This window comes from Anolis carolinensis, chromosome 1 (genome assembly GCF_035594765.1).
Source record: "Anolis carolinensis isolate JA03-04 chromosome 1, rAnoCar3.1.pri, whole genome shotgun sequence".
NCBI classification, from domain to species: domain Eukaryota; kingdom Metazoa; phylum Chordata; class Lepidosauria; order Squamata; family Dactyloidae; genus Anolis; species Anolis carolinensis.
The window spans coordinates 250,449,005-250,472,943 of NC_085841.1; the positions used below are offsets into that span (position 1 = coordinate 250,449,005).

Consider the following 23,939-nt stretch of genomic DNA (forward strand, 5'->3'; position numbering starts at 1 on the left):
TATATTTTTAAAAATATATGATTAATTGCTTATTTCACAGAGACTCAGATGTTTCTCATTACATTGTTGCAACACACCTACACATTGAAGCCAATACACTAACATGTTGCAACACAGTTTGGAAAGCTCTGATCAAGATGGTGCATCTTTCAGCTGGAAACTCTACGTTTTGTTTTCTTGGGTGTTGAGTAATAAAGGCAAAATATATGGTATCCATTTAGGTGAATGAAAGGTGGCAGCAGGATATTCCATCACAATAACCCATTCTCATCCAACTTATCTTTAAATGAAGAATTGCATTCACAATGTTTGATGTTAAAACACTCTGCTTAAGCAAAATAAATAAATAAATGAAATTGCCCTTTCTGCTTCGCCTCACTTGTGCAGGACATATGAGTTGCTGGCTTGCATTCAGTGCTGTCTCTTCCATGCAACCATTGAAGTATTTTCTCCACATAACATGCTGCTATTGAAAAAATCTTCACACAATTTTGGGAATTGTATCTCATTTTTGCAGATGTCTACCAACTGCTTTTTTGTCGTTGCCATATAGTTTTTACTGCCACAGTAGACTAAGATCTTAAGGAGGTAACCCCAATGGCATCAGATTCCTGCCATTTTCAGAAGTGAAACCTCTTTTAATTTAGCCATGGGGCCATGGAGGATGCCGTGCAAAAGGAGCACTTTGGTGCTTCTGAACAGTAAGGAGGGGAGTTTACAGAGGCTGGCCATAATCTGTGTTTGGCACGGGGTGCTTGGCACTATACCTCTTGCCGTGCCATATTTTTCCCTGTTTAGGACCAAACATCTTAATCATTCTCTAAAAATTGTTGAGTATAAACTGGAGATTATGAAAGATTTTATATAGTCAGTGCATTACTACTTTAATTAGATTTATTCTGTTTCTAATTTTGGCACCATGCTAAATCTTTCATTCGGTCCACGACTTCTCTCTTCCAAATCAATGGTCTCAGTTTGTATTTCAGTATTGTAGTTATATCTTGTATTTCTTGCAAATTAGAATCAATCGAGATCCCTGTTTCTATACCTCATTAACAGCACTTTCCAATTTATTAAATTTGGCTATCAGTGCACAGAGCCTTTCCACCCTGAGGATTCAAATGCTGTTTTTCAATGCTATTTTCCAATGTCCTGAGCTTGTGATTTAGGAACGAGTTCTTTCTGGAGTTATCTCCTTTTCTTTTGTAGTGGCCCGCCTTGTCTGTGACTTACCTTGCTTTTCCACTCTTTCCTTTCTTTCACTTTTCTGGGCAAAATAAGTTTTGAAATATCTTGCAGTACAGAGTTTTAAAGTTCTTGTCATTCTGTAAAAATCTCTAATGTTTATGTGGATTTGATAGTTTTTTTTTTAGCATACTTCATTCCATACTTGACTTAAGCATGAAGGTACAGTTACTGAAGTGAATCTCCTACACCAGTGCTACTAAAAGTGATGGTCTATTGTCCAATTCTGGTTTGAGAGCTAACAATATGTTGAGGGGGAAAAAACAGCTAAAGACAATGGGCACATATATGATACTGGTTCCTGGCACTGGGGGGAGGGAGAATAACCACTGGTCCATTGCACTAAATACTACCACCAATTGCTCCACATTCAGCTATGTCCCTATCTGCAGTAATTTATGAGACCATATACAGCATTATTCATAGAAGTTTTTTCATGCTTGTTAATTTTTCTCACAAAACAATAAACTATCTACAGATGGTTAGAGGATAAGGAAACAGCGATACACGTGTGGCTTGTCTGCCCATAGATTAGACACCTTTGGTTTGATGTATCAGACTTAGTGTTGGGTCCTTTTCTTTCCCTCAATAATTGGAGGAGACAATCATTCTTTTTTACACACATATTTAATTAAATTTCTTCTTGCAAACTAAAATTGCTAAATACAGGAGGGATATGAAAAGCATTTTTCTTAGGTTTTGAGCAAATAGTCTCTGGTCCTTGGTGGTTTTAAGGAAATTGACTCATCCCTTAAGGATAACTAATGTAGACAACAACAGAGAAAAGTCTGATGCTACATGTTCTCCTTTCATGAAATTTCCTTGCAAAGAAATGTTTCCTTCTATTTCTCTATTTGACTATAAGAAGTACCAAAATAACTTTTCTAGAAGAAAAAATATTGCTCTATCATCATAATAAACTGTTTAATTATGCCTTGTTTGTTGAAATGAAAATACATTCACAACTGAATTGAATACTCTGCCTGTTGTGTTTACATGAATTGTATGATTTTGCTTCTTCCTTTTTTCTGTTTATATTTTGATTTTTAATTAAAGAAGGAAAGAAACTATTCTGGAAACATGGCAGAACATAGTGGAAAGTCCGGTCCACAAATAGAAATGCAAACAGCAGGACATTCACACTGATTTTGACCTTTCCACAAATAAAATGAATCATTTTCAACACTGATCCCAGTTCTTGTTTAAGCCTTTATTTAGATACAGGTATTGGGCCTAATGACAGCTTATGAAAGGACTTGAAAAGTAGTTTAAATGGGACTTTTTAAGCAGGACAAGAACATCTGAAACAGAAACCTCCAATTTGGTTTTCACATATTAAAGCATTTAATCTGTGGAATTTAGATTTTATAGTCCACCCTGCCCTTCTCATTGTGCTGAATACCAAATGAGCAGAAGTTGAGGTCTAGTGAGTATAACCACACAAAAAGGCCTCTGGTTTTTTGAGGGAAGGGAATAGTATATATACAGGTTACTGGAGAACAATAGGTCTGGGCAGAATGCTTCCAGGAAATGTATTGTGAAACTGATTTCTTTACAACTCTGAAGTTGGTTCAGCCACTTTTGGGCACTTTAATTTCAATTAATATCCTATCAAACTGATTAGGGCCATGATAGCGCAGCAGTTAAAACCGCTAGCTGCAGGGAATCTGCTGATAGGAGGGTTAGCAGTTTGAAGCCGCAAGTTGGGGTGAGCTGTTAGCCTAGCTTCTGCTTGTCTAGCAGTTTGAAAGCATGCAATGTGAGATCAATAGGTACCACTTCGGCGGGGAGGTAAAAGGGTGTCCCATGCAGATATGTCGGCAACAAAAGGAGAAAGTCTATGAAAAACAGGCTCCTTGACATGGAAAAATGGAACAAGAGCGCCTCCCCATGGCTGGAGTTGATCATTGCCTCCAGACACCGGAGATGGAAAGGGGAAGGCCTTTACCTCTGTCTGTGTATTGTATGTCATTTGTTCACTGTGTAAAAGGGCACTGAATGTTTGCTTTATACAGTAGAGTCTCACTTATCCAAGACTCGCTTATCCAAGGTTCTGGATTATCCAAGGCATTTTTGTAGCCAATGTTTTCAATATATCATGATATTTTGGTGCTAAATTTGTAAATACAGTAATTACAACATAACATTACTGCATATTGAACTACTTCTTCTGTCAAATTTGTTGTATAACATAATGTTTTGGTGCTTAATTTGTAAAATCATAACCTAATATGATGTTTAATAGGCTTTTCCTTAATCCCTCCTTATTATCCAAGATATTTGCTTATCCAAGGTTTTGCCAGCCCGTTTAGATTGGATAAGTGAGACTCTACTGTATATTGAAACTGTATTCTGCTCCCTCCAGGGAGATAAAGCAGAATATAAATAAAGTGTATTATTATTAGTAATAGTAAGATATATATATATATTGCTTTCAAAAATTATAGCAAGGGAGCAATAAAGGCACTGGGATGATCAACAATCCACAGACAAAGCATTTCATCTTTTTAAAGTTATGCCTTTATTGAAATTATGAATAAATTAAACAACTTTATATAAAACACATTAGCCCATGTGCTTTTACTGTTTACTCTATGAACAGAATAATTATAAACCTCCAGTTAAATACCATATAATGCCAATGCTTACTGGCCTTGGCTTGAGTAAAATGATAACTGTTTTTATTGTAAGAGGGCTCCTCCAGATAGAGCAAAAGTGTCAGGGTTGTAGTATTTCTTGTTTTAAATCCATGGGATCACCATAACTCAACAGGTGACTTTAAGACACGCATGCACGCACACACAGCACACACATCCTAATAATTATGGTAATACAATCTGTGATTTATTGTCTAGTGAAAAATGTATGTTTACACACATCTACCTCTAGATGCAGATTTGCTTTTATGAGTGGATTTACAATTTTAAAAGGGGAGTAATATATTTATCCATTTTATTTTCCTCGAAGCAGAACAGTAATTATAAAACAGGTGCTTATTTTGCCCTAAGGTAAGAACCTGTGGAAACAATTTCGGACCTCGGGGATTTAAATAAAATTATAATAAATAAATAAATGGAAAGTTCAGTTTGTGCTATTTTTATTATATGATTCCCATGATATTCATGTTCTCTTAACTATCTTCCCACCATAGGTTATTTCTCTTTCCATATTAAAATCTGAAATCAAAATCCCAGGTTTTATGAAGAAAGATACTAAATGAGAAGAATAAAATGTGTGTCTAACATTTACAGAACATTAACACAAATTATTTGTTTTACATTAGGAGAGTGAAGCCAGAGATGATACAGTAAAGGGAAGTCAAATCATGTAAGAAATGTATCAACTCACTGTGGCACAATTGTGATTTGAACGAAGCAGATGAAGAGGAAGACTAGGGAGGCACATGCCACGTATGCACCAAATCGATCATCTACCTGTTTGGAGTACTGCAAGGAAAAAGGCCATTTGTTAGACAATGAATTCTAAATCTGAAATCACATTTTTATTAAACAACCAGCAGCCTTCAGATATGGATGGATTTCCACTTCAGTTAGTCCCAGTAAGTCAGCCTAATCATCTGGACAGCTGACGTATACACATCCTGCATTTCTTAACTGATCTGGCTTTTCCTATTCACTGTGCTCTAAGGCTGGATTTACACTGCCATATAATGTAGTTTCATAATGCAAATTAACTGCATTGGATTGTATGGCAGTGTAGACTCATAATCCACAATATCTGCTTTAAACTGGATTATCTGCGTCCATCCAGTTCAATGTGGATTTCATACAGCTGTGTGGAAGGAGCCTAAGTCTTCACTGGTCACATGTAGAAGAGATGTCCAGACTGGTAACAGAGGTCAATTAAATGAAAATAATCTGAAATTATCCTCCTAAAATCATAGCAATGCTCTTCTTCAAAGAAAGATGGATATCACATATGAATCAAGTGGATCCGAAGTCAAAACCATGTTCCTCAAATATCTTACAGAGAATTCAAATTGCAGGAAAAGAGGTTCCACCTAAATATTAGGAAAAACTTCTGGATGGCAAGACCTGTTCAACAATGGAATACACTGCCTCAGAGTGTGATGGAGTCTCCTTCTCTGGAGGTTTCTAAGCAGAGGCTGGATGGCCATCTGTCAGGGGATGCTTTGATTGTGTGTTCCTGCATGGCAGAACAGGGTTGGACTGGATGGTCCTTGGGGATCTTCCAACTCTATGATTCTATGAATTCCCTTCCTTGGTTATCTCTCTCTAGAATAAACAGGAAATAAAGTATGCACACAGAAACTTAACTTATGCAAAAAAAAAAAAGTAATGTTTTCCTAATGCAAAAGTGAAATGGAGGGGGAGTGATGCAAAAAGTCATCAAACACAGCATTGTGTTTAAGAAAAAATAAATGTTGGAGCATTATCTTATGATGGGGTATAACTAAAACTTCAAGAATGGCTGTTTATCGACTAAAAGTTCTGGGAAAACCAAAGAAAGCAATATCTTTAAGAAGTAGAATTCACATACAAAGACTATCTTCCATTATGCTCTTTTTGGTTATGCCCATGTTGCTGCTGGACAACTGAGAAGCATTACTGTGTAACTCCAGAAAGCAAATGTGATAGTCCTCAAATGGAAAATATTTGCCCCAATTTATGAGAAGCTGTAAATATGAACATTTAAATGGAAAGATATGGCAGGTTGAAATAGATTTGGCATTAGTAGACTCAACTGTGCAAGTCTGGGTCTGCCCGAGTTATATAAGACGTCAGGAAGGAGAGTTTTGATCTAAGAGGCAAAAGGAACATGAGGCAGGGAATGTAATGCTCTTCTAAACTCTATAATTCACCCCAATTCAGTGCCCAAGATAATTTTCCTCCACTTTCCTCACTGAACTCCAATACTAGAAATGAACACAGCTGAGAAAAAAAATGCCATTTCAGAGAAGGTAGTGTACATGTGTGTATGAGGTGTGAGAATGGGTTGCTGGGAATCTTCATCCACCTGTTTTCTCAGAGATTGAATTTTAAACTAGATTAGCACAGGTTTAAAGTCATGTCCAACTGAAATGTCAAATTCTGCCTCTAAACTAACTGATCTCTCTATATGCACACTGTTACCAGAACATTACCTTCTTCTCCAAGTCAAGCTCCCTGAATGTTAAGAGAAACTTCCGGACATGTTCAGAACGTAAGCGATCAATGCTTCTGGCATCAATTGCTCGGCCCAGGAACTCATCCACCTCATCTTCTGGATTCATATTTTCCTGAATATTCCTAAAACAACAGCATAAAGCAGAGTCCAGTTAAGTAGGGCACTTACACAAACAGGGCCCTCTCTAATTGATCATCCAAAAGTGAATTAGGTTGGTCTGGAGTATGGAGGTAGAATTCTGCTGTTCCTTTGAAACCATTTCTTTCTGCATCAATGTCAATAGGATTTAGAATACCGGCCAGCTAACTTCTCCAAATTTCAGAAATTCTTAATAATCCTTTACATAATATAGTTAGCAAATTAATAATTAATAATTCAGTGATTATTTACACTTCCATAAACAATATGAAATAATATCTTACATTGAGTTTACCTGAAGCAAAACCAAAATGCAACTCAAAGTTCAATATTTCAATTTTACTTTGTGAACCTCCATGCCACCCCATAGTTTCAAGATGCTAGTTTGGCAGTCTACATCAGGGGTGGAGAGTGGGAGGCCTGATGCCATTATGAGGTATACAATCTCTTCAGGTTCTCCCATGTTAAAATATTTGTTGCCCCCAAATGTCTTCTGGGGTATGGGAACGATTTCTCCATGTGTTGTGCCCTGCCAGCTTTTCTAGGTCTTTGCAAAAGTTCATTGTATTAAAATGGAGCAGAAACTCTTTAAAATGAGGCACAATGTCCCCTACCCATCCATAAAGCTTAGTGGAGGCCACTGGGGCAATTTACTTTTGTAAAAAAAATTTTTTTTCAGGGCACGTGTGGTAGAGAACAACCCTCCAATGGGAATTCCCTATGCTAAAGCTAAAAGTACAGGTTGAGTATCCCTTATCTGAAATACTTGGGATTGGAGGTGTTTTGGATTTCAGATTTTTTGGATATTGGACTACTTGTATTTGCATATATATTCATGTGTCATATATCTTAAAACTCCTAGCTTTAAAACAATTTATGCAATATTGTAAATACCTTTGTGCATAAACAAAGTCTGTGTGCATCAGAGCATCAGAAAGCAAAGGTCACTCATGTGAACAATTTTGTATTTCGTATTATTTTGGATTTCAGAATCTCAAATACAGGATACTCTACCTAAGTACCATTTCACTGTGAGTTGCACAGTTTCAGAAATTTGAGTTGGGTTTAATAAAATTAATGTTCTCAGATTCAGTGATGAATGACCACCTAAAGAATGTAACTAAAGAGCTCCACAAATTCAAATTATTTCCTTGTGCAATGTCTTTCCCAAGGAAATGCGGGCAGAGGGTAGTTTATATATAGCCCTCACTGACTTGGAGACAGAAGGAAAGCGTTAAAAACATGTCTGCTAGAAATGGAAGAAACTCTACACATTCGGTCTCAAATCATTTGAGGAACTTCCAAAATCATTTGGTCTCTATTTCACAAATTTAAGACAAACAATATGGTGTTTTAATAAATGTCAGCTAACAACTGAATGATTAATAACTTTAATGGTTCATCTCACATCCCCAGAGCTAAACAATTTGGTAGGACTTCTGTGGAATTTCCACAATAAAAATGCTACTTTAACAAATATCCTTAATTAGGAAACAGCACTGGTGATAAATTCAACATTCTCTCTCTTATCTCATTCCTGCCTTACATAATCAGAATCTGAATTTTTCAGCTGTCATATCCAATCAGGGTGGTGCACATGAATTACAGACAACAGCAACCCCAACATTCAATCTAGCATGTTTATCTAACCCATCTTTGGTGTTCATAAATCTGAATAAATACATTTTGTCATTGTGTGCCTTCAAATTGTTTCTTACTTATGGCAACCCTAAGGCGACACTATCACAGAGTTTTGCTGGCAATATTTGTTCAGAAGAGATGTGCCTTTGCCTTCCTCAGGGTGTGAGAGAATATGACGGGCATGGTCATCCAGTGGATTTCCATGGCTGAAGCCTGGTCTCCAAAGTCACAATCCACTGCTAAGAACCATGACACAAAGTTGGTTCTCTTAAATATATTCACAGAGAAGTAATTTAGTTCCAGGTAGGGCATTTTTCTGGTAGAGAATTTTAATTTGATGTGCACATGTTGTTTTAATAAGGCAAGGAACTTGAAACAGAATCTATTTCTGGGGGGAATGGAATGGAATATTCCTGCTATAATAAAGATTCTTGACAAAATAATCTTTTTCCAAACCCAAGACAAACACAAATTTGTGACAATGTAAACCAGTAAAAGATCTCAAGCATGTCCAGCCATTTAGAGGAAATTGTTCTTAAAAAGAAGGCTATGTTTCCTGGAAAACAATTCAGAGTCAATTCTGATATAATGCTTATTAGCATAGTAATTTTATGTAGCTTTTAGTGTTGTGAATGCATTTTCAGAAATATCCAGAAAGGGATAACTTTTTTTAATCACAAAGATTAGCTGAACATAGGGGAAAAGAGAAGAAATAAATTGATGTGCTGACTTTTTTCTCTTTTTTAACTTGTTGCAGTGATTATGTTGGGTTTATATTGGATATGCAAGAACACATTTCTCCTTCTTTTATATATTCCGAATGTATTATTTCAGATCAATTATCTATTGTAGGCTAACCCACTGTTCTTTACACTGGCAGACCAAACCTGTATGCCCCTTACCATCATATGTAAAGGACACCAGCTATCATCTCAACTAGTCATTACAATATTTCTCAGCTGGTCACTACAGTACAAATTATTTTATATCATTCAAGAAATCCTGAAATGTTTGATGAGGGTGCCTAAAAGTCACTTGCTACATTATCTCTATGTCTTATCCACAATATATCTACAATTTCTAAAGAGACAGAAAGACTGTTCAAGTCTTATGGTTTAACATTTATAGGTTTAACTTTTGCAGATTTGATTACTCAAAGATTTGATCAATGTGTTCTCTCTAAAAATCTTTAGGTTTGTCAGCATACTTCCATGCTCAGCTTAGAGATTCCTAAAAAAGAACACTTATCTAGGCAGTTCTAGGCCTTCTGCACAATCTCCTTGGTGGAAACTGACCATAGGGTCACAACTGGAAGACCTAGGGATTCCTAGCAAGATATTCAGACAGGTAAAATATTTTTTTGAATTCAAGGTTTTCCCACTTTTGCATGGACCCTATGACACAAAAACAGATGGTGTACTGTATAGTACAGAAAATGGTAAATAGAGAATCCATATTTTCCTATGTATCTCTACTTATTTCCACAATATCATAATTAGAATATTAACAAAACAATGTAATTCCTCACAGAGAATTACAAGAGTCTCTTCCCTCAAATGGAGCACTCTCTCTTACATAATCCCAATGTAGATAAAGCAGTGGTTCCCAACCTTTTTTTGACCAGGGCCCACTTTAACCAGGACCTACTTGACCGGGGACCACCTTGACCAAGGATCACTTTCCAACATTAGTGCCAAAAGAGTTATGAATCAGTTTTTGGTCAACTTTAGATTCAGTTTGGTTATTTGGAGTGCTGATTCAGAAAATTGCATTGGACAGACCACATCAGCTATAGTTTCTGATACAGAACATATGCCACCCAGTAGTCACCATCTGCTCACCTGAAGAAAACTATATTTAATAATCTAGAGCTGATGTGGTCTATCCAATGCAATGGTCAGATCTGCAGAAAGGAGCAGAAATAAAATAAATAAAATAAATAAAGAGGAAGGAAGTTCACGGACCGGATTTTTGTTCTCGCGGCCCACTGCTTGGCCACGGCCCACAGGTTGAGAACCACTGAGGTAAAGTATGTCTAGTCTATAATCAACTCTAAATCCACAATATCCCTAAACGTCAAAGATTACATGGACAGGAGTCAGTAGACGTTTACTTAACCCACACCTATTAATGTTCTTCCCTAACTACAAATGGGTGAGTTGCTTTTTCTGATACCTACATGTAAATAAACAAATGTGATCATTAATAAAACTTAGTTTCCATCTTGAAATACAGTTCTTCAGGAAGTATATGAGTTACCTAGGAGTGACAAATTTGTACAAGGTGAATCCTTTTCCATCACAACGATTTTCTTCATCTCAGTTTTCATTTCAAATTTTCCAGATATCTGCCCACTCTTCGATTTGTCATGCTGACACTCAAGATGCTTTCTAAATGAACAACCCTTGAAAAACAGAGCTCACTAAAGCTGCATAAACAATCAAGAGATAAATTCAAGGAGAAGGCAGTAGGATTGGCTCCTCAGCCTAAGATGCAAACTAGATAAGTTTGCGTTGTATATCTCAGTGCCAAATAAAATCTTAATGTGAAAAAGACTTCACGCAGGTAGTATAAAAATGACAATGGAGTTTCTGTATTTCACAGACAAACTTTACAGATTTCACACTACGGTTTATTTTAATGAAAAATAATATTCTTACTTACTTGTTATTCGGATCTTCGAAACCCTGAAAAGAATATTGGAGGGAAGACAAATTAGCCAGCATCATGATTTAGAAACAAATAATTCTGATGCATTACAATTAATATAAAAGCATTGATGGAGCATTCAATTGGCAACCTCATACTATGAACTGTTGTACCATGGGAATAATAATAATAATAATAATAATAATAATAATAATAATAATAATAATAACTTTATTTTTATACCCCGCCCCATCTCCCCGAAGGGATTCGGGGCGGCTTACATGGGGCCTGGCCCAATAAAACAAACAAATAACAGTAACAGAGCAATAAAACAATTATCCCAGTAAAAACATCAAATTTGTCAATTATATACAGTCCAGAGCACAGAAATGTTTAAAAAATGTAAACATAAAGGGATCAAAGCTCATTTCCCAAGATGACTTTTTATACACTCTCAGTATTAATGCACAGGATCTTTTATTTTTATGTTGTTTGTACTTACCAACCAATGGAGACCAGCTGATAGGTGGGTATGAATAAGTACCTTGGAAAAATATGAAGTGATAACAGTGGTCCCTTGGTATACAATGGGGTTGGTTTGAGAACCCCCCTGTGTATACCAAAATCCATGGATGCAGAAATTCTATTATATATAAAGGTGTAGTAAAATGGCATCCCTTGTATAAAAATGGCAAAATCATGCTTTACTTTTTGTAATTAGTTGCATTTATTTATTTTGTGTCAAAAGCACTGCATAATAAATACCATAAGTTGAAAACTGATCAAATAAAGGGATCACAAGCAGCTAAATCGTTTTAGATCAAAAACGGGCAACTGTGACTGCATTATCTGTATTGCATGAATCCTTGGACACAGAATCTGTGGCTATGAATGTATCAGCATTTGACACTCACAATTTTACTAAGTGCCTTTGGATACCTTTATGGCCTTGGGGGAGTGCATTACTTAACATTCATTCACTTATGTGTGTGCGCGCAAATATTTGCCAATATAGATGAGGTCATGGCATTATTCAGAGTAGGCCATGAAGAATGGCAGAGGGTGTGTTGCAACTGCAATAATCCCTCCTGAGCTGTGACACTTGGCCTGTGCTGTACCCCTTAAACTAGCATGCCCATTATCATTATTGAAAATTCAACTTAGCCTGGTCATGTTAAACAATACATTCCAGTGCTTTTGTTTCTCAGTTGTTTTTATGTCAACTTCAACTTGTGGCAACCTTATGAATGAGAGGCATTTGAGATCCCTCATCATTCTCGGCCCTGCTCAGGCCTTGCAAACACAGGGCTGTGGCTTCCATAATTGAATCAATCCATCTGTAATGTGATGTTCCTCTTTTCCTACTACCTTCCACTGCCAAACATCACAATCTTTGTAGTGAGTTGTGTCATGATAAGTCCAAAATATGACAATTTCAATTTAGTCATCTTGGTTTTTAGTAAGAGTTTAGGCCTGGCTTGGTCTTTCTGATAATGGGATGATCTAGTCTTTATAAAAGGATCAAGAAGCAAGACATGAATGAAACTCTGATTTTAAAACTAAAATAAAATAAAATAAAGCCATGATTATATTGACATGAAGGTGAATGTGACATTGTGTAAAGGGCAGGCAAAAGCCCACACTCAGTAAATCATTATAGGCACATCTTTCAATTATACGGAACATTTGTTTATTTATTATGTAATATATTTATACCTTCCCGCTCAAAAAATGAGGCAATTTACACAGTCAAAGTGAGCAAACATGATGATAAAATAATGAAAATGTTATCCCAAAATAGCTAAAACTGTATTAGAATATTTAAGATGGACATTCAGTGCACTTATTGAATAAACACTCATGTCATATTCAGCTAATGAAGGCACTCTTATTTCTTTAATTCAGTGCAGCTATGTACACTCATGACTCATTCACTTCTACAGGGTTGAACTACGGAACCATATACTTGATTTGTGGTGATTTCATGATAGCCTTGTTAAACCTTCTTTCAAAATGTCATATTACTAATAATTGGTGAATTGGAGTGGCAAGCTGAGGATAGGGATAGGGAAAGCAAAGATTATTTATTAAGGGTGAAGTTCAGTAACATACTGGGCATGAGTTTTAACTACAACACTTTTGGAGAAATCTGTGTGTTTAATTTAGCTATATTCAACTCCTGTAATACCTTGGAAATATTCTGAATCATCGAACTATAGAAAAATCTGATGCTCTGTGGGTTTGTAGTCCATTAGGTAAGTTCCGTGTGTTTCAAGACATACTATTTTTATTTTTTATTTACATTCCTTTGAAATCAGTTCTATGACATCTTTACGGTAGCGTTCCTTGTGAAACTGAAGGGCATAAAACATGTCCCATATAAGACTGGCAAACACCAATCATTACATTGGTAGCTCATTACAGATTTAAAGCACATAGCTAAAGTTTGTCAAAACTTAAACATGTAGAGTTTAGAGATTAAACAATCAAAAGCTAAAACCAATTAAAACATAAACCAATTACACCAACACACTGTTTAAGTGGGCTTATATCAATCATCAACTGCTCATCAAAACAGAAAAGTCTCTTTCTTCTAAAATAAAGTAGGTATTTAATTATTTACTTGATTTTTATCCTACCTTTCTCCCAATATAGGGACTCAATGCAGCTAACAGCAAATATGACATGATACAAATTAAAAACAGAGTAAATGCATGACAATATAAATATGAACATTTTAAAACCATTAATTTTTTTGTGTCATGACACACAAAATAAAATACCATAAAAACTACATTTAGGATCTAACTTCACTTGGAAAGGAATTCCAGAGCTTGGGAGCAGCCACTGAGGGCCCTTGCAGACAGACCCAAAACGCAGGACCTGTCTCACTTTCACCTGAGGTGTTCAAATGATGCCTCAGGTAAAAGTGAATAATGTGGAAAAAAACTGGGGTTTTTCAATTTACTTTACATTGATTAAACACCTGGAAAGATCCAGATCTTAAGCTAAGGTACGGATCTTTCCAGGTGTGGGCCCTGTGGGGATTGACACCCAGGACTGCTTGTGCAGTTCCCAGGGCCAATCCCCACAGTCGTCCTGGCTCTTTGGGCTCCCTCCCTCCCATCACCTTCTGACATGTCATTTTCAAACATTAGGAGTATTCTATGGTGGGGTCTGCGCTGCCGGAGGCCCCTTGGGTAATGTTTTTTTTTTGGGGGGGGGGAGGGATTGGGGGCAGAAATCCCGAGCGAAAGCCTGGGTTTGTGGTAGAGTAAGGGGATAGAAACCCAGGAGGGAGTGGGTTATTTTAACCTGCTTCCTCCCGAGTTTCTGTCTTGTGTAGAAGAGCCCTAAGAAGGATCTCTCCTGGGCCCCCATTAGAGGGCAGTGGGACAGAGAGAAGGGCCTTCCCAGTAATATCGAAGCATGGACAAGTCTGTAAGGAAGAATATGGCCTGGACCTGAGTCATATAGAGTTTTTTTTTCTATTCCATAGATACAATTTAAACACACACACACGCATACACACATCAGCATTTAGTAATTAATCCATTGGTCCCCACTTTGCTATGGCCCTAGGCTTATGACAGAGCATTCAAAGCTGCCAACAGGTTTTGGGTTACCCTGGGAACAGCAATTGCTCATCACTGCAAGATCTTACTATAAAAATATCTTCAGGATTATGTTCAGAAACACAACACCTTTGGGGAGGTGAAAGCAAAGCGGAAAACAGAATGGGAAAAAGAGGAATGGGAACGAAAGTCTTCTGTATGTCCCACAGACATGTGCCAAGATATGATTAAATATGTGACTTGGTCAATATTAGTTTGTACTGGATCTACTCTGTTTTGTTTGGACTGTTAACTGAGACTCAAAATGCACAAACAGTGACAGATGCTGAGAGCAGAGATTTCCCTAAAGCTATTGGTACACTCTGACCAGATACGTGATCTCAATGTCAATCTAATCCAGATCTCTTCCACCTTGGCCAATTAATGCAAATGAAACAGTCCTTTACTTGCTCCTTGTTGTGATGCCAAGAAAAAAACCCTTAAGCACAACACAGCACCACAATAGGAAATCATGGCTATATGAAGGACATTGCCATAAGAGAGGAGAGTCTTTCATTACTGACAGACATCCACCAGTCTTTTTTTTTTTTAAGGGTAGAACATTCTTTATTTTCAATAAAATATACATAGTGGAGTTGCCAATAACATTCTGGCTAACATGAAATCAGAACTGAATTTTAGGGCTCCTCTGCAGAAATAGCCCATTAGTTCTAAGGAAAGTAAACTTTTAAAGGGATCATTTCGAAAGTGGATCTGAAATGAATTTGGGGTTCTTCTCCAAATTAAAAAAACAAAAACGTAGGAAAGCTGAATTTCCTAACCAAGTAAGACAAGTGCCAAGCAAGTTGCATGGATAGGAAGTTCTCTATTTCAAAACATTGCAGCGTTGGGGAGATTTTGTTTGAGGTCTTTGTGTTGAGGGAAATGTTTCCAATTGTTCATACTTAAAAACTACAGCAGCTGGTATTTGCTATATACCGGTAGGTATCATATTGACCACTGTTTTCTCCCAGCACTCCAAGCAGCACCTTCAAAAAGAATTATTTAAATTGGCACTAAGCCCATCTTCTCCAATGTCATGTCACCAATCTGAATTGTGAATTCTCCCTGGCTGTTACCAAATCAAACATGACAGAGAGAATCACTGGAATTGTACATCACTTTGATTCTAGGGCTAGAAAGATTTCTCATGAGGATTTTGATGAAATCACAATCAAGAGTTGATCAGTTTTTATTGTCTCTTGATTTTAATGTAAATCCCTTTTGGATTTTTGGAAATTGAAAAGCTGTATAAAATGTTCTTAAATAATAAAATATGGCTTCTGCTTATCTGATACTTAAAAACCCAAACAGAATGTCAGATGCTACCAACTTTTCAAAAACGAAATTGTACACATAAATTAAAAGGTGTCTATTTATGGAAAAATACCTCATTTGCAGAATCTGTTTTGATTTAAGGTAGCAAAACAGTAATTCAGAAACAAAATATAGGAGTTGTCCAAATTTGTCCTGACTTGTGATAGCAAGGATTAATAAGAATAATAATAAGGAGCTCGCTGAGGAAAACAAAACAAAAACTGGAATAAAAGAAAGCACACTTTGTTTCACAGAGAGATCAGAGAGGGAGGGTCTAGAGTTAAGGCAGACAGGTGAGCTGGTGAACAACTCTGAGAAGTGACATTACAAGAGAAATGGAAGAGGTGAGAGCCTAAGATCTGTTTATCCCAGCAGAAGATTACAGATCGAATGACCTTATATAAAATCCATGAGTGTGAACCATGTGGGGCTCTTAGATGTTTTCGGAGGGCATCTGTCCCAATGGCTATTCTGGCCATGGCTGCTTAGACTTGCAGTCTAATAACACCTGGAACTCTTCATGATAATCACTGCTGGTCTAATGGCTCAATTAATAAGTGATAGTAAGTTCTTTTTATTCAATAAGCCATTATCGCAGGCATTAAAAACAGGTACCAATTACACGATTCTATCTCATGTACAAGGTGACCTGAAAACTGTATTTTGAGTTCATTTTAAATTAGTTTTCCTGTCTCAGTTTGAGATGGTATTAGAGACAATAGTTCTCATTTTTTGGGAGAGAGGAAAGAAGTGTTGCTTATTATTTGCCTCAAATCCCTTAGCTACAAGAGGTATGATTTGATTGAATCTATGGACAGCCAAGGGAAGGGAGAGTGATTGTATTGTTAAAAAAATGGGTTGGGGTCTGCTTAAAAAAACTGGGACAGAGGAAACAAATACCTTGGGTAACAATTTTTTTTCAACCTTATTCTTTCTGAAACAATTGTAACATTCGTAACACAACTGGAAACTGATCCAGGGATGTATAAATATCCATCTCCAGCAAAATAAGCCGCTATTTATTTATTTATTTTTCAAACTTATATGCCGCCACTCCCCTAGGGCTCGGAGCGGCTTACAAGAACCGGCTAAAATCAACAATTTAAAAAACATTTTAAAAACATCATTTTAAAAAAATCTTTAAAACATCCTAAAAGCACCTTTTAAAACATCAGCAACAGAACTCAAAAGCCTGCTGAAACAGGTGATGTCATTACAACAGATCATAAATGTGAAGGCACAAAAGCCAGACTATCACCACATCTTCCTCCAATTCCCTCTACATATAATATGTAAGAAATAGAGCATATTTTCTTTTTCTCCCCCCCTTTTAAAAAGCTCAGTTTGATATTTCAATAAATAACAATGTTTTCCTTCTGAGCCACCAGCTAGACATAGCGACTATAATTAACAACATGATGCGTAATACCTCTTGGCACAACTACTCTTTGTCTAAGAATAGGATGATGCAAACACCCTACTAACACCCATTCAAAGAAACATCTAATTATAATTACATGCTGGCTTGATTACAATTTCTCAATTGCATCATGTTTGTGAGCTTGCTCAAACATGATGCGATTGACCAAAAAGCCAAGAGAGGTTTCTACACTAACAAAAGCTGCAGCTGGACTGATATTATGATATGCCTACTTGACAAAAGGCATATTTAAAGTATTAACATAACAGGAAAAAATCTACAGCATTCATATTACAGCTCTATTACTAGCTGTAAGATGCATATCTGTGAATTTATTTATTTATTTATTTCCAATATTTTTATCCCGCCCTTCTCACCCAAAGGGACTCAGGGCGGCGTACAATTGGCAACAATTCAATGCCGACACATCATTAAAACAAACAGCATATAAAATCTATGACAAATAGTTAAATACAGTATAAAATATAAAACATATGGTTAAAATTTGTTCATCTAATATCCTCGTGCTTTATCCATACATCAGTCTGAGTCGTCTTTGTCGTTTATTCGTTAAAAGCCTGAGCACATAGCCATGTTTTTAAGGCTTTTCTAAAACTCAAAAGGGTTGGGGCTTGCCGTATATCTTTGGGGAGGGTGTTCCACAGCCGGGGAGCCACCACCGAGAAGGCCCTGTCCCTCGTTCCCACCAGCCGTGCTAGTGAGGCAGGCGGGACCGAGAGCAGGGCCTCACCAGATGACCTTAAGGATCTTCCTGGCTCATAGGAAGAGATACGTTCGGACAAGTAGATTGGGTCAGAACCGTTTAGGGCTTTATAGGTCAAAACCAACACTTTGAATTGGCCTCGGTAGCATATCGGCAGCCAGTGGAGCTGGCTTAACAAGGGAGTGGTACGCTCCCTGTAAGTCGCCCCAGTTATTAATCTGGCTGCCGCCCGTTGTACTAATTGGAGCTTCCGGGCCATCTTCAAAGGCAACCCCACGTAGAGAGCGTTGCAGTAGTCCAGACGGGATGTAACCAGAGCATGGACCACTGTGGCCAAGTCAGACTTCCCAAGGAACAGGCGCAGCTGACACAGAAGTCTGAGTTGTGCAAAGGCTCCCCTGGCCACCGCCGAGACCTGGGGCTCCAGGCTCAGCAATGAGTCCAGGAGAACCCCCAGACTGCGAACCTGCGTCTTCAGGGGGAGTGCGACCCCGTCCAACACAGGCTGTAACCCTATTCCCTGTTCAGCCCTTTGACTGACCAGGAGGACCTCTGTCTTGTCTGGATTCAATTTCAATATGTTAGCCTTCATCCAGTCCGACACAGCGGCCAAGCACTGATTCAGGACCTGAACAGCCTCCTTAGTGACAGGTGGGAAGGAGTGACAGAGCTGGACATCATCTGCGTACAGATGACACCGCACCCCGAAACTCCGGATGATCTCTCCCAATGGCTTCATGTATATGTTGAACAACATGGGGGACAGTACTGAACCCTGCGGGACCCCACAAGTCAATGGTTGTGGGGCCGAGCAGGTGTCCCCCAATGACACCATCTGGGAATGAGCCTCCAGGAAGGACCGGAGCCACTGCAGGACAGTACCTCCGAGCCCCATCCCGGCAAGGCGCCCCAGAAGGATACCATGATCGATGGTATCGAAGGCTGCTGAGAGGTCCAGCAGAACCAGCAGGGACACACTCCCCCTGTCCAGTTCCCGGCGTAGATCATCGACTAAGGCGACCAAGGCTGTCTCAGTACCATGCCCCGGCCTGAAGCCAGACTGTGCCGGATCCAGATAATCGGTATCTACCAAGAATGCCTGGAGTTGTGTGGCCACCACATGTTCCACAACCTTGCCCAAAAAGGGGAGATTGGAAATAGGCCGATAGCTGTCCAATTGAGTGGGGTCTAGTGATGGCTTTTTCAACAGCGGTTTGATTACAGCCAATTTAAAGCTCGCTGGAAATATGCCTTCCCGTAGGGAGGCATTCACCACTACCTTCACCCACTCGGCCAATCCCCCTCTGGCTTCTCTTACCAGCCAGGATGGGCAGGGGTCTAGGATGCATGTGGTAGCCCTCACCTCTCCAAGTACCTTGTCCATGTCCTCAGGTTGAACCAATTGAAACAAATCCATTAAAATAGGACAAGCAGGTGCTCTTGCTACATCCTCGGAGACTGCCGTTAATATGGTGTCAAAGCCAGAGTGGATCAAAGCGACTTTGTCCGCAAAGAACCGAGCAAATGCTTCACAGTGGGCTGCCGAGTTGTGAGGGATCCCGTCTTGGGGGACGGGATATAACAAACCTCTGACAACTTGGAACAGCTCTGGCGGATGGTTCTTTGCGGATGCAATATTAGCTGCAAAGAAAACATTCTTTGCAGCATCTATTGCCGCGGCATATGCCCTGAGGTAGAGACATAGCCATGTTCGGTTTGGCTTGCTTGGCTTCGAACGCTACACGCTCTCTAGTCCCCTCTTCTTGTTCACAGTAATATATCTGCAAAAAATCTAAGCATTATATGCTAGGTTCAATTACTTCTAGTAGAAATCTTTGAATTTCCCATTTCCCATTTCATTTTAAACAGAATCAACATGACAAGTAATTTCAGCTGCAGTCCTAAACACACTTTCCAATCAATTCATTAGTGGTTTCTTCTGAGTTGACATGTAGAGGATCGCACTGTAAATTTTATATAATCCTCTGGAAAAAAATTCAATTTTGAAAGCATACTTTTAGCTTTAATATGAAGACTTTACTACCTAAAGAAGTTAATTATATAATTTGCATTGCTCTATGGGATGTGCAGTTCTTTTTAATACGAGATATGCCTTGCCGTGAAGAGAAGATGGATTTTATAATATCACTCTTTAACAGACATTCTGTTCAGGCAACAGAGGCATTAAATGAAATTAATGTTGAATCTGATAATAAATACAATATTTTAAAAGTGTTTTAAAATGATATGATGGTATTTTTCAACATTTTGATATTCCCAGACCACATTTTTGTTGATGAGCCCATTTACTTTCAATAGTACTGTTGTGCAATGACTAGTTTAAGGATTTGTCATCTTGTTAAATCTTTCTAATAGATGCAGCACTAGAATATGTCGCACAGAAACAGAAATAATTAATTGCTCTGATGATTTTTCCTGATATTAGGTATTTGAGTCATGAGTATCTATATTTTTATAATATGTCTACAAACATCACAAGAAGTATTATTTCTGAGTGTATATTTCAGAACTAAGCTGTATTTAGTAGATCCTCTTCAAAGTGCGGAACTGAGTGCTTACAATACTGAAAGCTTCACTAAACACACACGTAAATGCATTAGCACTGTTGCTGACAAGTTACTTTTAGAGCTGCACTTGCTAGAATCTTCCAACAATATATATATAATGCAGGCAAAGTGAACCATTTTGAACGAATGACTTCTGGTGGAAGTATACCATAAATGCATGCCGTAAGACCTAGAAAATCCTCTCTAGATATTGTTAGGTCCTCCAACTCAAGTTCATGGCAACCTTCGACAGAAGCATTTTCTGGAGCCACCAGAAAACGCCTAGAGGGTACATACTTTGTTTTATGTGGGTAAATGAAACTACGTGTATCGGTCCCTCAGATATGAGGGGTCGTACTACTATAGTATACTTTTGGTCTTCTTCGTAGCTAGAATGTTCCAGACTAAGCCCCTTCTTGATCAATTCAAAAGATTAATTATTGCTGCAACAAGATCCTGATTCGATGTCCTCACTCATTTCCTTTTGGGAGTGCACAGAAAGTAAATCTCTGAGGCTCCCTCTGGACTTGGATACTGCTTGAACTCATTATGAGGTCAGGAGATAATATGCATGTAGAGGAGTTGGTTGCAGAAACATTGTTACTGTAATGTCTGAACTAAACCATTTTCCCATGTCCTTGTGACAACATGCTGCTCCGTCAATGCTAGGTTTTGAGGCATTAATTGTTTGGTCTTTAATAAAGTGTGACCATTTGTATGACATGCATTAGCATGGAAACTTTGTTTCAGACATTGCAGGCCAGCTATCAGCCACTTGCCTCTATTAGTATATTATCTTTCTACTGTCTCTCTTGAAGTACCTGAGGGGAAATATATGTGCATCATATCCCTCTTCTTTTAGGTGAGGGACTCTCACAAGCAATACAATTCAACTCCTACCTTTTTGAGTATCTTTCCTTTCCTTATAATTTTTTGTCAGTATTTCCTTTCTCTCTGTTTGGCAAGGACTTTTCTCACGATCATGATAAAGAAATAAAGTCTTACTTATGCTCACTAGCATATGGAGAGGAGGAGGACCCTGGTTGAGAACTATTTCGTATTTGGACTCTCCTAGTCCTCGCCAACCCAATAACCATTGTTTGACTACACAGCCAACCCACATTGTTTTGTGAACTCCAGTTGGCTGTTGTAAATTAATGTGGATGTCTGTTTAGATTTTATGTTATTATATAATTTTGTTTGACTATGTGTAGTTTAATTTATTGATGTTAGGTTTCATTTACTGATGTTAGGTTTTAATTTGATTTTAGATTTTAATGTTATTTTCATTTGCTAGGTTTCTCTGGGATCTTATGTCAGTGTTTGTTTGTTTTACAGAGGCATTGAATGTTTGCCATTGATATGTTGGAATCTTCCCTGAGTCCCCTCGGGAAGATAGGGCAGAATATACGTAAATAAAGTTTTATTATTATCATTTGAAATTCAAATACCAAACCACAACTACAGATGTCTCACATCAATTCGATTATACATGATTCTGTGTCTGAATCAATATTTTCTGCCATCACTTGTAAAGAACCCTTACTTACTCTAGCTGCCTGGTGAAGGGAGGTGCTTATCAAACTGGCTTCATTCAATGTTTTATCAGAAAGTAAGTATTGGTGTGTTTCTGTCTGGTCATCTATTTCACCCCTACATCTTCAAAACCACCCAAGCACTCTGGAGCGTCTGGATATCCTACAAGTGTCTGGTGCAAACATCACCCAAACCAAATCACTGCAAATATGTTCAGATCAGGGTATTTGATTTGGCACTACTTTTCCTCGCAACTGGAATTTTTTGACACACCTGTAAAGGAGTACAAGAATGAGAAATGGCTCTGGCCCACACACAGTTGCCAAGGAAGGATCCAATAGCTGTATGGTTATCAGAGTGTTTTTCCCCAACCGAGGTCCACTGTTTGTGAGCAGAGAGATTGCAGAACAGCTATCATTTGATTTGCATTTCTAACACCTTAAAGCCACTGCTACTATAAAGCATATATACAAGAAAATGTATATAAACACACACACAATTATAATCTATTTTTAACAACCGTTAACACATGCACCATAAAAACTGAACATCTTTACCATTCTTTTCATCTCCTTGGAAACCTGATTACTGCCAAGGTGGTTGTAAAAAGAGCGGTCCACTCCCCAGTGTGGAGCGTTGTGGCCAATGGAATTAGTGCGCTGACGATTCATCTTGGCTATTGTTGCTTTCTCTTCTTTCTAGAAAGAAGAAAACAGGGAAAAAATTGTCTTTCAATCATCTCTCAGTGGCCAAATTTTACTTTCAGTCCTGCTTCTTAAATCATTCTCATCCCCACATTGCTAGATTAACCAATATCTTCAAAGGTTAATAACTGTGATGATTAACAAGCCAACAATTTTGGTAAAACTTATTGCCACCATTCCACGAGTGAATATTATCACATTTCTGCACATCTGTGTCTAAAGATTCGCTTTTATCTGCCTTATCTCAGATATCAATAGATCAAAACCAATTTGTGCCAGCACAAAAATAATACGTTGCATGTAAATACACAGATAAACATATATTTTATTTTGTGTGAACTGGTTGGGGTTTTTGATATATGCTTTGTTCTGCACATACCAACCCTATAAGACTAAATGAGAAGGGACTTAGGTAGAGGTGTATAAGATTTAAAGGGTGAAAAAAGCAAACAAAACTTAGAAAGTTTCTAATTTAATTTAAGTTTAAGAGAAAAACCAATTCAAAAATTCAAGAAGACCTCTTGAATTTTCCATCAATCAATTCCCTCTCTCTATTCCACAGCTTCAAGCATGGTAGAAAAACTTTTAAATCGGTAGAAAAGCAATTTGGTGGAGAGACATGGGGTACACTGCAAGATTTTGAGTGCAGAAAATTACCAGAGTAGAAGATGGTTAAGCAGACCTTTTCTTTGTCCTTCACTTCAGGACAAAGCATCTTGCAGCTGCTCTTGATTTAAAGCAGAAGTCTGAGTAAATACACACACAACGGTATGTCACACATTATGTCACTCTTATTTTGTCTTCAGCAATACAACTGCTGTATTGTATTATACACACAGTTCTTGAATCAGCTGTGGAGAGCAGTCCATTTTTACATTCTCAGAAAGCAGGTGCTGCCTCAGATTTTTAGCTGTTGTCCCTTAAGGTGAAACTGGACATTATGTTTGATGTAAGCCAACCGTATGTTGACAGTACATATTATATTAGACAAAGGACCTGTGGATACAGGCCAACCAGTCTCCATTGAAGCAGTTTTGGCTTAACAATAGTGACCATTGCTCACAGGTGTGGAGAAGTATGAAATGTGCCTCAACCTTATGGGAATGGTTCATCATGGTGCTATTGTTGGTGCAAAGTAAAAACTAAAGATTCAGTTGTATGCTAATCTGTTTTGGTGAACCTGAACAACTCCATTATGACAATATCTGACAGCATACCCATGGCCTGTATTGTTTT

General features: G+C 37.9%; 1 protein-coding gene across 2 annotated transcripts in view; it reads right to left on the bottom strand.

Annotated features, from left to right (window-relative positions):
• The window catches only part of adcy5 (adenylate cyclase 5), a 296,120-nt gene that overhangs the window by 46,008 nt on the left and 226,173 nt on the right, over positions 1-23,939 (bottom strand). For both annotated transcript variants that reach the window (XM_062967408.1, XM_062967409.1), the window contains exons 8-11: positions 22,557-22,697; positions 10,837-10,859; positions 6,371-6,515; positions 4,594-4,691 (exon numbers count right to left, since the gene is read on the bottom strand). In XM_062967408.1, the coding sequence (XP_062823478.1) occupies positions 4,594-4,691; positions 6,371-6,515; positions 10,837-10,859; positions 22,557-22,697 (407 nt within the window). The remainder of the gene's footprint in view (positions 1-4,593; positions 4,692-6,370; positions 6,516-10,836; positions 10,860-22,556; positions 22,698-23,939) is intronic.